At 42.8% G+C, this 15,124-nt stretch overlaps 1 protein-coding gene across 1 annotated transcript in view; it reads left to right on the top strand.

Moving 5' to 3' along the window:
• The window catches only part of LOC147080560 (spermatogenesis-associated serine-rich protein 2-like), a gene marked incomplete at its 3' end in the record, with an annotated part of 28,083 nt that extends 14,076 nt beyond the window's left edge, over nucleotides 1-14,007 (top strand). Inside the window, exons 5-7 of the mRNA XM_085981157.1 lie at nucleotides 2,704-2,965; nucleotides 5,322-5,525; nucleotides 13,873-14,007. Of these exons, the coding sequence (XP_085837283.1) occupies nucleotides 2,704-2,965; nucleotides 5,322-5,525; nucleotides 13,873-14,007 (601 nt within the window). The remainder of the gene's footprint in view (nucleotides 1-2,703; nucleotides 2,966-5,321; nucleotides 5,526-13,872) is intronic.
• Between the last annotated feature and the right edge of the window lie 1,117 nt (nucleotides 14,008-15,124).

Here is a 15,124-nt window from a genome sequence, read left to right as displayed (position 1 = left end):
CTGATGTGTGGCGCAAATGTTACTTACCACTTAAGTGCCAGGCAATGACCATCTCCAACAAGAGAGAATCTAATCACTTCCCCATGAAATTCAATGGCATTATCAACGTCGAGTCCCCCACTGTCAACATCCTGGGGCTCACCGTTGACCGGAAACTTAATTGGACCAGCCACACACACACTGTGGCTACAAGAGCAGGTCAGAGGCTAGGTATTCTGCGGCGAGTGTCTCACCTCCTGACTCCCCAAAGCCTTACCACCATCTACAAGGCACAAGCAAGGAGTGTGATGGAATACTCTCCACTTGCCTGGATGAGTGCAGCTCCAACAACACTCAAGAAGCTCGACACCATCCAGGACAAAGCCCGCTTGATTGGCACCCCATCCACCACCTTAAACATTCACTCTCTCCACCACCGGTGAAACGTTCCCCTCCAAGTCGCACACCATCCTGACTCGGAAGTATATCGCCATTCCTTTTTCATCGCTGGGTCAAATTCCTGGAACTCCCTACCTAACAACAGCACTGTGGGAGCACCTTCACCACATGGACTGCAGTGGTTCAAGGCGGCGGTGGCTCACCACCTTCTCGCGTGCAATTAGGGATGGGCAATAAATGCTGGCTTTGCCAGTGACGCCCACATCCTGTGAATGAATTAAACAAAAAAGGAATGCTACTAATGCTGCAGCATATGGCCTTCCGAACACATGATTGGAACCCCTTTAATTAAGAATGTCAGGAATTTGTATTCCATTAATGGGCAGTGTCTGGTTGATTTTAACTAGACTCCTATAGAAAGAGTTGAAGTGTGCGTGTGTGTGACTCAGTTTAATATATACAAATATTACCCAAGCTACATTGCACCATCTAATCATTGTCTCAATTGAAATATATGTAAATTTATCAGTCACTCCTATATTTTCCTACATATGCTAATGCATGTTTTTTTTATTCTCAGTTTAGTTTGTGGGCAGATTTTGTGCAGTGGACTTGAGAAAACTAGGAACTGGGTTGAGACTATCCAGATTAATTTTAAATAGAACCTTGCAGCTAGCTGGAGAGAAGAGACTTCCATTCCATTTTTTGTGGACTACATTCAATACCAGGCCTTAAAGGTGAAAGGGCAATGTGCTAATCCACCACAGCACTTGCTTCACCCCCACCCTGGCCCCCCTAAGGGCTTGCTTTTCATCTTTTATCACTAAGTTCAGGCTCATTCATGCCCTTTTAAAAATCTTGCTCTGTTTAAGTCTCCCTGGTGCTGTTCACAATAACCTTTACTTGCCTTTGTTCTTCATCTCCCATTTTCTGGTAAACTTTTGCACATGAATGGGCAGGCAGGCCACTTGTTCCAACGCCTCTGTAGCTAGCTTCTACATGGCATTCCATGGTCGTATTGACCTGATGTATCTCTTGCGATAGCCCAGCTGGAATTGAGTGTTTGCCACATGAGGAACTGCAGTTAGAAACCCATGTCCCACCAATGCATGGTCGTACAGCAATACACTGCCTATTGAAATTTAATTCCCACCAATATGCAATTGCTAAAATTTGCTGAAAATTCCATACTCGCTGCTTTCAGTTGCTTTGCACATTGTGAGGAAATGACATTTTCAGTAGAATCTAGCCTTTAGCTACCGCAGATCTAAAGCACAAAGGTTGCTGTTGCTTTAACTGCTGAGCAAAATGTGAATGTTAGTGCTCTATTCATTATTAAATTCAAGCACTGGTTAGAGCATTTAACTAGAGTTAATAAAGGCCTTTCACCTTTGAAGCCTGGGTTTATATCCAGCAGAGACTGGGTTTTTTTCACGAAAGGAATCTAGTTGAAGTGTTTAGATCTCCTGATAAAGGTTTAAGTCCAGCAGAGAGGTCTGTTAACACTTCACAGACTTCTTCAGCACAATCCTGCTCCAAACTGGACAGTCTGTTGACAACTGTATGGAATGATGGAAATGTTGCAATAGAGGTGAAATTTTGCAAGACTGTTTTGAGATGTGTATATACGTGTGTGCGCGTTTTTGCATCTGACCCCTATACAACCAACAAATACTTGATACTGGCACTGGATGCAAAGTAGAGAAAAAAACATTCTTAAGACATGTAGCAAAAGAAGCTTTCAGGAAAGCTGGTGTTCCCCTGCTTTACACAGGATATACAGCACAGAAACAGGCCATTCGGCCCAACCAGTCCATGCCGGCGTTTATGCTCCACTCGAGCTTCCTCCCGTCTTTCCTCATCTAACTATCAGCATAACCCTCTATTCCCTTCTCCCTCATATGCTTATCTAATTGCCCCTTAAATGCATCTATACTATTTGCCTCAACCACTCCCTGTGGTAGCGAGTTCCACATTCTCGCCACTCTCTGGGTAAAGAAGTTTCTCCTGAATTCCCCATTGGATTTCTTGGTGACTATCTTATATTGATGGCCCCTAGTTATGCTCATCCCCACAAGTGAAAACATTCTCTCTGTATCCACTCTATCAAAACCTCTCATAATTTTAAAGACCTCTATTAGGTCACCCCTCAGCCTTCTCTTTTCAAGAGAAAAGGGACCCAGCCTGTTCATCCTTTCCTGATCGGTATACCTTGTCATCTTGCCGCAGGTAGTGGTGACTTTGAAAGAAAATAGAGACCCTCAGCATTTAAGGTCCTTTTAAAGCAAACATTTTTTAAGCATCTGCCTGTTTAACGATACCTAGAACAAAAAGAAGAAAATTAAACCAAAGCCGCAAGTCGAAGCAGAGCCAGGACAACTGCAGCCGAGTAAAAGTGCAGCCAATGATGGTGAACTCTCTGCAGCTTCCTCGGAGAAGGACGAAATAAATGGTTATCACATCAATGGATCTGTGAATGATGATGAATCGGTGGATTCTCTCAGTGAACAGCTGGACATCCTTTCCGTGGATGCCCAAGAGCTGGAGGATTCTGAATCGATGACTCCCGAAATCGACGGTATAATGGGTCAGTGTATCTAAATTTAGCTCTAATTGATGAAAATGACATTTAACTCTGCTGATTTTCTTTGATTTTATTATACACACATTCTCTCCCAAATAATTGTAAAAATCTGGATTTGTGTTTGGGAATGGGAAGGCTTTTGTCTGAAATTCGAGCCAAGCCAAATTAGAAAGTCCGTGTGCTCCATTTTACGTAAACTGAGAACTACATATGCCGCTGAAACTTGTTAATGATAACACGCTCGCTGCCTTCAGTACTTCAGCCACCTGAACCCCCCAATCAATAGAGTTAACAAACTAGCTGCTTTCTCGTGTGTTGGGTGTAGTAACAGTTGGGTTTGCTGCCGAAAAGCTAATGCAATGGAGAATTCAGGTAGTGACATTCTATCATGGAACCTCAAGTAACTTGTGAATTTCATCTCACTCCTGACATTTAAGGTACGCTGTATAGTTTATTTCCTGCTGATCTGCCAACACAAAACTTAATATTCTAGTACTGGTTTTGTGATGTCCTAGATCTTCAAGTCCTCTATCATTAATTTTTCATGAATGTCACGCTATCTAAAGCACTTAATATTCTCACCACACAATAATACAGAAATCAAAAAATGAACACTTACTTTTAAAATGCATGTGTTTATACACATGCAATATATTAAAAAAACATAGAAACATAGTAGATAGGAGCAGGAGTAGGCCATTCAGCCCTTCGAGCCTGCTCCGCCATTCAATGAGATCATGGCTGATCATCCAATTTCAGTACCCTGTCCCTGCCTTCTCCCCATATCCCTTGATCCCTTTAGCCTCAAGAAATATATCCAACTCTTGAATATATTTAATGAACTGGCCTCCACCGCCCTCTGGCAGAGAATTCCACAGGTTCACCACTCTCTGGGTGAAGAAATTCCTCCTCATTTCAGTCCTAAATGGCTTACCCCTTATCCTTAGACTATGACCCCTGGTTCTGGACTCCCCAGCCATCAGAAACATCCTCCCTGCATCTAGTCTGTCCAGACCTGACAGAATTTTATAGGTTTCGATGAGGTCCCTTCTCAATCTTCTAAACTCCAGTGAGTATAAGCCCAATCGACACAATCTCTCCTCATACGTCATTCCTGCCATCCCAGGTATCAGCCTGGTGAATCTTCGCTGCACTCCCTCCATGGCAAGAATGTCCTTCCTCAGGTAAGGTGACCAAAACTGCACACAATACTCAAGGTGCGGTCTCACCAAGGCCCTGTACAACTGTAGCAAGACATCCTTGTTCCTGTACTCGAACCCTCTTGCTACGAAGGCCAACATACCATTTGCCTTCTTAACCGCCTGCTGCACCTGCATGCTTACCTTCAGCGACTGGTGCACAAGAACACCCAGGTCTCTCTGCACTTCCCCTTCTCTCAATCTATTGCCATTCAAATAATAATCTGCTTTCCTGTTTTTGCCACCAAAGTGGATAACGTCACATTTATCCACATTATAGTGCATTTGCCATGTTTCTGCCCAATCACCCAACCTGTCCAAATCGTACTGGAGTTTCACGACATCCTCCTCACAGCATACCCTCCCACCCAGCTTTGTGTCGTCTGCAAATTTGGAGATATTACATCCAATTCCCTCGTCCAGATCATCATTAATATATATTGTGAACAGCTGGGGTCCTAGGACCAATCCTTGCGGTACCCCACTCGTCACTGCCTGCCACTCGGAAAACGACCCGTTTATTCCAACTCTTTGCTTTCTGTCCGCTGCTGGCAGTGAATTTAAAGCCTTAATTCAGCCTTGAGGTTTTGCTCTTTTGTTAATTTCATCATAACCCCTTGATTAAATTATTACTGTGTAACTCGCTGCGAGCCATCTATTACCAATTTGTTGTAATATAGTATATATTACAGGCTAAATATGTTTGCTAATGGAGAGATGTGTGAATGTGTAGTCTTAAATGTTGTCTGCTTGAACTTCAGATTGTTGCTTACGTCAGTGTCTCCTGCTTTTATTATTTTTTTTAAATGCTTGCTTGTTAGTGAACCACTACTGTACAGATTGAATGATTTCGATCAGGTCCTTTGGACTAAAATCCATTTTAGTTAATAAAAATTAAACTTTCTGTCATGTGAATCTTTGACGGGACGAGTTTCATTGTATAAAGTCCTGATGTTTGACGTAACCTGTAGCTGAGATCATAAAATCTTCCTTTTTGAGCTTTCTGTGACTTTTACCCCTGTAATGCAATGTTGAGAAGACGCTAAAAATCTAAACCACCTCATTTTATCCTGAAACTAGAAATACTTGACGTGGGAAAATGTAGTGTGTTTTTACCTACAACATTCATTCTGACACTTCGCTCAACCAATATTTTTCAGAATCCGTACCAGAAGATGAAAAGTGTAAAGCAGAGTCAAAATTCCAACCTAGTCATCATAGTTCCCATTCTTCTCGAACACATCAGCAAAGAAATACAACTAAGTCCAGGTCACGAACTACTTCAGCATCACAGTCCTCTGCCTCCCTTTCCTTAGTCATGCCAGACGATGGTGCATTTGTTTCATCTAAGAATAAAAAAATAGGTAAGGAGTTTTGCATGATTTTAAAATACTTTAATTTATCCCTGTTGAACTATTTGTAGACCAATTTGGAAAAAATGTTTTATCTTAGTCATATCCAGGGTCCAGTTTGGTGTTGGATGTGATATTACTTGCATTAACTCTTGCATTAGGAAAACTACTGGGTAGGGAGGTCGTTTACATATTATTACATAGTGTACAGCACAGAAACAGGCCACTCAGCCCAACCAGTCCATGCCGGTGTTTATGCTCCACTCGAGCCTCCTCCCGTCTTTCCTCATCTAACTCTATCAGCATAACCCTTTATTCCCTTCTCCCTCATATGCTTGTCTAGCCTCCCCTTAAATGCATCTATACTATTCACCTCAACCACTCCCTGTGGTAGCGAGTTCCACGTTCTCCCCACTCTTTGGGTAAAGAAGTTTCTTCTGAATTCTCTTTGATTTCTTGGTGACTGTCTTGTATTGATGGCCTCTAGTTTTGCTCTTACCCACAAGTGGAAACACTCTCTCTCTGTCCACTCTATCAACACCTTTCATAACCTTAAAGACCTCTATTAGGTCACCCCTTCTAGAAAAGAGACCCAGCCTGTTCATTCTTTCCTGATGGGTATAACCTCGCAGTTGTAAATCTTTTCAACACCCCCTCCAGTTTAAAGTATAATTGCCTATTTTCTCCTCCTGGCCCCCCTCACTCCTAGTTCATGTCTTTCTCAATGTTCGGTGGTATAACTTGTGTACCTGGGGAAACTAACAGCTTATGAAATTGACCTAGTTTTGCGGGGAGCACAGAAAGACTTAGAGTAGTTGTACTATGATGCCAACAAGCTAGGCATATTTCCCAAGTCATAGAAACAGAAGATAGGAGCAGGAGTAGTCCATTCGGCCCCTCGAGCCTGTTCCGCCATTTAATGAGATCATGGCTGATCATCCAAATTCAGTACCCTGTCCCTGCCTTCTCCCCATATCCCTTGATCCCCTTAGCCTTAAGAAATATATCCAACTCCTTCCTGATTATATTTAATGAATTGGCCTCAACTGCCAATGGCTAACAGTACTTCACCATCTGCACACAGATGGCAATGTTCCAAGTAACAACACTGTCTTGGATAGAGTTCCACATATAGCTGAATTGCTGTGAAGCTTCACATCTGGTATTCTGTGTTGGATTGGTACAGGATCTTAAGGTACAACTGCAACACCTGTTGCATTTGCGGCATGTGTGCTCTGGCAATGTATCCTTTTAACCATGAGATATGCAAGAGTACCCTGGTGTGACACCGCTTTGAATTTTTTTTAACCCTTCTATCCTATGAGTGAATTCCTGGCTTCTGCTTTGTACAGTTACTCACATCTCCCCACAATGGCATGGCTGAAAACAGGAATACATCATGTGATTAATCACAGCCAGAATCATGTTGTTCCACGAGAATGTATTGTCACTTTGTGCACCATTTCTTTATCTTCATATAATTGTACTTTGTGAATTCTTTTGTGGGTATCAAGGGTGCCGATGCTGGAGAATGGAACATTTCCAGTTTTGCCACTCCAAGCATCGAGCACTTCCAGGTCAGGTTCAGCATAACTCAGCTGCAGATTAAAGCTCCCTCTTTCTGATATAAGGTGTATTAACCCCAAACTTACACCAGTGTGTACTTTCCTTTGCCAGTTGTCCTTACAGCCTTTGAGATTTTCAATTTGTGGACTATCTTGTGCTATGATCCCAGGTCCACAGTGAGCTGGTTTGAGACTGTCCAAACTCATTTCTTTCAAGATTCTTACGCATGGTACAATCCATGCGCAGGGTCTCTTGGGGAATGCCTTGCAGCCATCCCATAGTTTGATTGGGCTGTCTTTTGTTAATTGGCATGTATTAAAACTGCCCAGGCTGTGCATCTCACAAGCACACATGCTGAGTCACATCTGCTTAGTTAAGTATTTAATGTTTAGTTTGTATATCTGTTGAATTTCAGATACACTCGGCAGATGGATTGAATTTAGTTAAATATTGTCATGTGCAGTTGGTATTTAAACAAGAGGCCATTTTAGTAATACAAGAAGCAAAGTCGCTGATTGGGAATCTACAAATGAGAAAGTAAATTTATATAAAGTTAATTTGCTGAGCATTGTGATCCCCAATTAGAGTTAGGCGCTCTGGTCAACTTTCAAGCTTTGTGTTAAATGCCCAACAGCCTTATTTTGCGAGGCAATGTGGATTAAAGTGAAATGTTTCATATCTTTGGTAGTTTTGGCTGTGACATTATCGTGTGAAAATCTTATCCCAGTATGCAATAAATGGGTTAGCCAAGGGGTTAAAAATCTGTGCTAAGATCAGGTATCTTGCTGACACGCACATGACCAGTTGCAGTCAAAATGTATGCACATTGATAACTATAATTACTCAAGAAATATAAACTGCCTTCCCAGGTTCAGACCTTTTCCAGTGTTTGGAATAAACAGGATTAGTAACCAGGCTCCCCCACATAGACAGGCCTAATCACAATGTTGCCGTCGGGTGTATTTGGATACCGTGCACTTTACAACCCCCCAATTTACAAAGAAGCAGTGCTTTGAAAAAGTGAAAGGTTCCTCATCCCACAAAAAGTACTTGTTATGCAGTTATTTGGAATAATTGTGAGAATGCTGCTAGAAGTGAGTTTACAGGTTTTAATTTCATTTGCTCGATTTCCAAGCAAATGATTTAGCTGTAATAAATATCTATATAGGGTTTTCTTCACCTCGGCCAGAATCAATATCCAGGTCGGTCTTGAGTTCAGTCTCCTTAAATACTGGCAAAAGATCCCATCTGAAACTGATATTTGCTTGACATTGTGTAGTGTTCCTAACTCTAAGGAACTGTGCATGCGGTACAGGTTTTGTAGGGTGTGAAATTGCAGGGCTTGTTATTTGAAATCACTGGCCCAGTAAGCTGAAATTATTCAACTAGGGACATCACAATAGTGTTACAAAGGGCTGTGGTTTTAGTAACATACTGGCAAAAAAAAACCCTGTGTAGGTGCCCATTCCTGTCATGTACACTAATATACCCAAGGGCTTTCATCATGGCCTAACTGCCACCTTCAGAATTATGACTGCCATAGAGAACTGTAAAGAAAGAAAGAGACGTGCATTTCTATAGCACCTTTCACAACCACCAGACGTCACAAAGCGCTTTACAGCCAATGAAGTACTTTTGATGTGTAATCACTGTTATAATGTCAGAAACGTAGCAGCCAATTTGCACACCGCAAGCTCCCACAAACAGCAATGTGATAATGACCAGATAATCTGTTTTAGTGATGTTGATCGAGGGATAAATATTGGCTAGGACACCGGGGATAACTTCCCTGCTCAAAATAGTGCCATTGGATCTTTTACGTCCACCTGAGAGGGCAGACGGGGCCTCGGTTTAACGTCTCATCCGAAAGACGGCACCTCTGACAGTGTAGCGCTCCCTCAGTACTGCACTGGAGTGTCGGCCTAGATGTTTGTGCTCAAGTCTCTGGAGTAGGACTTGAACCCACAACCTCCTGACTCAGAGGTGAGGGTGCTACCCACTCAGCCATGGCTGGTGTAAGAGGTACCAAAAAAACACGCTTCTACATGATGTGAAATAGCTATTTGTATTGGAATGATTTGAGGCGCAGCACCATCTTTGGGTTCAAAAGCCACTCGCGTACCACTAAAACTTTGCTCTTGCAGTTTGTGCTTCTGCATCAAGCTTAAATCTCCACCTTAATTGTTGTTTGAACGTGATTGGTGTAAGGGACATGTTTTCTGAGTTGGCCACTGGAAAAAGGAATTCATGGTGGTAAACTTGTCCATCTCCACAAGGGAAGAGAACATGAGAATTGACAGAAGTGTCTACCCTGCCAGAGCCACAACAAAAGTTGTGTTCATGTTTCCCATCCTCTTGCACTAGGTAAAGTGACACTGGTACTCATGAAGAGGTCATATCAGTCTATCTTGCCTGCCAAATATAGTGGTACAATCTACTTGTCTATATTCTAATTGAATTTGTGCAACTAAAAAAACCTTCCTGTGGTGCTTTGCTTAAATTGCTAATAATTCATATTTTTTTGAAGGGGGGGGTGCGCGGGGGAATGACTTTCCATTAACAGGAGTAGACTGTATTAACAGCAGCCAAAAAACGTTTGATCCATCCTGCCCTCCTGCTGGGTTGCAGCAGCAAGAATAAATATAACAAAATGAGTCTACTGCACTTCAGTGTGCATTTGTGTATAATTGCTTGATAGCTGCTTTATTGCATCCATTCAGTAACGTGACTGATTTGCAGTATTCTGTGTAATCCAATTACCTCAAAATGTGTCAAACTAGGGCGAAGCCACCCAATGATTTTTGTAACTGAACATTTTATTGATTAATTTATTCAAAACCACTCTTGTCAATTGCTGACTTTTAATTTTAATAGCCCAGAAATTCGGGTCGAGGGCTTCACGCGGGTGCAAGCCTCCGACCTGCACTTACCTAGCGTGCTGGCCGTTGTGCTGTGGGCCCCCGTGGGATTCTGATCCTGGGCCTCCTCCAACTGCCGGCGCGCAGTGCTTGCGTATCCCAGGAAGTGCTGTCAAACTTATAAATACTACAAGCCCCAAAACATCACTAAACCTTCAAATACATTTTTTTTTAAATCACATTTTTAAAATAAATTATAAATTACATGAAATAACTATTTTAAACAATTTAAATTTTTGAAAAAAATAATTTTATTTTCTAACGGGGCTAAAAATAAACTTGCCTTTCTTTAAAGTATTTAAAAATAATAAACCTGTGGAAAAAATGTTTTAATTTTAATTAATTCACCACTTACCTTGTAAAAAGCAGGTCTTGCGACTGCTTTTTATATGTCTAACTTCTGGAGACTTACCCTCCCGGGAAAACCTGCAAAAAAAAAACCGTAAGTTTGATGCGCGCACGCGCAGCCTCTCCTGCGTACGCGTTCGACTTCTGAACCCCTTCTTTCAGGGGAACGGAAGTGCCGGTTTCCCGCGCATGCAGGAAACCGGCACTTCCATTGGGCCTATGGGTGAGTACCCCATGCATACTCACCTGTGGAGACCCGAAGTTCTGGGCCAATGTGGTTTTTTTTGTACACAAGAACATAATTAGGAGCAGGAGTAGGCTATACAGTCCCTCGAGCCTGCTCCGCCATTCAATAAGAGTACGGCTGATCTTCAACCTCAACTCCACTTTCCCGCCCGATCCCCATATCCCTTGATTCCCCATGAGTCCAAAATTCTATCGATCTCGCCCTTGAATATATTCAACGGCTGAGCATCTACAGCCCTTTTCGGCAGAGAATTCCAAAGATTCACAACCCTCTGAGTGAAGAAATTCCTCCTCGTCTCAGTCCTAAATGGCCGACCCCTTATCCTGAGACTATGCCCCCCTAGTTCGAGACTCTCCAGCCAGGGGGAAACAACCTCTCCGCATCTACCCTGTCAATCCTCCTCAGAATCTTACCTTCATAGCTTGTTCACACAATATTAACTAGGTGTTGCAATAATGCTTTGCAAACAGAGAAAGGATCCATTTGTCAAGTCTTGTTCTTGTGTCCAGCTCCTGGTGTTCCTGTGCAGTCAGATGTACACCAATAGATTTGTGGAAGAGCTAAAGTGGAGCTCTCTTCCTGTTTGTCTGCATTCATAATCTTGTACAGTAAACTGCTGACAAGATCAGGTAATTTAAATCTGTATCTTTAGTCAATACACTGGATAATTCTTCAGCAAATAGCAGTATTAGTATTTGGCTTGAATGTTTAAACATCGATGTTTTACAGACCTTCAATATTTTACAAATTCTTTATTTACCCATTGGTGGAATCCTATTGCTGTTAGATTCAATACAAGGCCATGTAGACCAGTGGATTTGATGGGGGTGGCTCACTCCACACCAGATTCTGCCCTATGCTGCGTCGAAGAGATATGGCCTGGTTGTCAGCCCTGTACATGACTGCAACTGATTAGGACCGAGTTTATTTCAAGAACACCCAGGTGCAGTGACTGCACCTCCATGCATTGTATAAAACCCAAAAAGTCCATAAAGAATGTCTGAAGTGAAGCTTTACACACTGCTGCATTTGTATGTGGAGCCAGACAATATCATTCCCTGCACGTCCCATATTGCAAAGGTTCAACTGCAGATGATCAGCACTTGCTGAACCAGGATTGTTGGAACTTTGATTTTGTCAACTCTGCATTGTCCTGACTAGTTCTTCTTCCCCATCACCCCAGTACAGTTTCTCCAAGGTTTTGCTCCCAACAGCCATTAGGATCAAACTTTAGACATCTTTGTTACTTCCAGCTACATTTTGTTATGCTAGCTAATACACAATTAAATTCATCTAATGACCAGTGTAATACACATTTTTTAAATATTCGTTCATGGGATGTGGGTGTCGCTGGCAAGGCCAGCATTTATTGCCCGTCCCTAATTGCCAGTGAGGTGGTGGTGGTGAGCCGCCGCCTTGAACCGCTGCAGTCCGTGTGGTGAGGGGGCTCCCACAGTGCTGTTCGGGAGGGAGTGCCAGGATTTTGACCCAGCGATGATGAAGGAACGGGGATATACTTTCAAGTCAGGATGGTGTGTGAGGTGGGGGTGTTCCCATGCGCCTGCTGCCCTTGTCCTTCTAGGTGGAAGAGGTCGCGGGTTTGGGAGGTGCTGCCGAAGAAGCCTTGGTGAGTTGCTGCAGTGCATCTTGTAGATGGTACACACTGCAGCCATGGTACGCCGGTGGTGGAGGGAGTGAATGTTTAAGGTGGTGGATGAGGTGCCAATCAAACGGGCTGCTTTGTCCTGGATGGTGTCGCGCTTTTTGAGTGTTGGAGCTGCACGCATCCAGGCAAGTGGAGAGTATTCCGTCACACTCCTTACTTGTGCCTTGTAGATGGTGGAAAGGCTTTGGCAAGTCAGGAGGTGAGACACTCTCCACAGAATACCTAGCCTCTGACCTGCTCTTGTTGCCACAGTATTTATGTGGCTGGTCCAGTTAAATTTCTGGTCAATAGTGACCCCCAGGATGTTGATGGTGGGGGATTCGGCGATAGTGATGCTGTTGAATGTCAAGGGGTGGTGGTTCAACGCTCGCTTGTTGAAGATAGTCGTTGCCTGGCACTTGCTTGGTGTGAATGTTACCTGCCACTTCTCAGCCCAAGCCTGAATGTCATTCAGGTCTTGCTGCATGCGGGCATGGACTGCTTCATTATCTGAGGAGTTGTGAATGGCGCTGAACACTGTGCAGTCATCAGCGAACATCTCTACTTCTGACATGATGGAGGGAAGGGCATTGATGAAGCAGTTGAAGATGATTGGGCCCAGAGAATCTTTTGACCTATTTATGTTGTAGAACTGCTTCATATGGTTCTGCAATATTGCTTGAAGACTAGATTCCCTGGCACCAGAGCAGAATCAACTGCACAGTTGTTTTTTCGGTCACAATTTAGGACTTTGTTTCTGCCTGTTATACCTTCCTCGTACAAGCCAATAATAAAAGATGTATCTCAGATCTGTGCAGGCAGTCTAACCAATAAAAGAAATTGCACCAGGTGCCTCTGCCAGCAGTAAGTGTAAAGCAAATACAGTAAATCCCCTTAGAAGTGCCGTCTTCTAGATGAGACGTTAAATCATGGCCCTGCCTGCTCCCTCAGATGGATATAAAAGATCCCATGCCACTATTTGAAGAAGAGCAGGGCAGTTCTCCCCGGTGTCCTGACCAATATTTATCCCTCAACCAACATCACTAAAACAGATTATCTAGTCATTGTCTCATTGCTGCTTGTGGGAGCTTGCTGTGTGCAAGTTGGCTGCCGCATTTCCCACATTACAACCGTAACTACACTTCAAAAGTACTTAATTGGCTGTGAAGCGCTTTGGGACGTCCTAAGGTCGTGGAAGGCGCGATAGAAATGCAAGTTATTTCTTTCTTAGTAATGTTATCTTTGGGAGTGGTGCAAAAAGGTTGTATACAAGTCCTCTATTGTCGTAGCCATAGTGCGGTATATTGAAGAGCATTACTGTACTGTACCTCCTGAAGTCGATCTGATGGTGAGGGGTGTAGTTTCATCGTGGGATCAACCATCTGTGTGATGAACAGACCTTAGTCATGGAGGGCTGTCTTTTTTCCACACCTTGGCACATTGACTTGTTCTGTCTTCAGCATAATCACAACAGTTGGTAAGCTATTGGCAACAGTTTTAACATAAAAGTTTCAGACCATTTCAGTTGTGTTGATGGCATAGTTTTGGTTAAATTCCTCCCCCCCCCCCCCCCCCCCCCATTTATAAGCTGTACGTCGACAGAATTTACTTTTAATTTACTTTTTTTTTCCCTAGGTGCTAATATAGAGAAATCAGCAAAAGACTTGCAACGATGTACTGTGTCCCTAGCCAGGTACAGGGCGGTTATTAAAGAGGAAATGGACATTTCTATTAAGAAGATGAAGGTGGCATTTGCCGAACTACAGAACTGTAGGTCATTAACTGAAAATAAATAATTTCACAATCAATTGCTGAGCTGCAGTGTAGTAAACAGGTGAAAGAAGGAAAAGAATATCACAATTAAAACAAATTTCAGTGGAAGATAAATTGGTGGTTAACAATCCCCCTTAAATACTGAACTCCTTTTTAAGATGCCCCATTCAAGTGTTGACATGTATGGGAAAGATTTGGATTTGTTTGCATTCATCTGTCAGTAACCTGTTTACATATTGAACACGTTCTCTGCTAAATTCCAGTTGCATGCTCATTTAATAAATGTTAAATGTAGAATGTTTGGTGGGGAGGAGGGCGAATACTCTCCATAAGGGAGGGAGCGTGTTTAAATGATATTCATGAGTGGGCTTCACAACATCGAGTGAGGCGAGCTCATCGTTCTGCTGGCACATGATTTGGGCCTCAACGTGCCCAACAGTTATAGAGCTGTTAATTACTACTAACCTACCAACTATACCTGCTGATGACACTACCTAGTGTGTTTTTTAAAAAATATCAGCTCAGTGGAAGATGTCCTCATTTTGAATCTACTTTGCATCAGGAACAAGCTGATGTCAGTTTTGGGTGCGTCAGTGATTCCATAGAAAAATTTGGAAACCGCATCGAAGAATAAATCAAATGTAGATAGAGGAGCCCGAGGCAAGATAAGTAATTGCTGAGGAGTATTTCAAGAAAGCTTTATCACTATGCAATTGTTATATTTCTTGGCAACGTGAATATATAGAGAGCTAGATTTTGTCACCAAGCCCTTGCATCCTGACTGTGCGTTTAGTCATATCCTGCTGCCTGACCGCACCCATAACAAATACAAGAACTTTTACAATAAGTGTAAACAACTTTCAATAAGGATTTAGGTGCAATAAAGTCAAAATCTGTCGGTATATGTCTCTCTTGTGGAACACTTCCAAAAACTACCTTCTGTAAACTTCTAATGCCTGTGATCTAGTACAGTTCTCTCTTTGTACTTCATAACCCAAACTTTAACCCCAAGGAATGGGTGTCGCTCCTTCCCCCTCCTGAAAGCCAATAGCCCAGTGCGCTTCGTGTGAGAGCTTCGACACTCAGTGCTGGCAGGCTGTTCAGTCGTATGGGA

This window comes from Somniosus microcephalus, unplaced genomic scaffold (genome assembly GCF_052327205.1).
Source record: "Somniosus microcephalus isolate GS21.2 unplaced genomic scaffold, FLI_Smic_1.0 scaffold1433, whole genome shotgun sequence".
In the NCBI taxonomy this organism is placed as follows: Eukaryota; Metazoa; Chordata; class Chondrichthyes; order Squaliformes; family Somniosidae; genus Somniosus; species Somniosus microcephalus.
The sequence above is the reverse complement of the archived record's forward strand: the minus strand, read 5'-3'. Positions and strand labels throughout refer to the sequence as shown.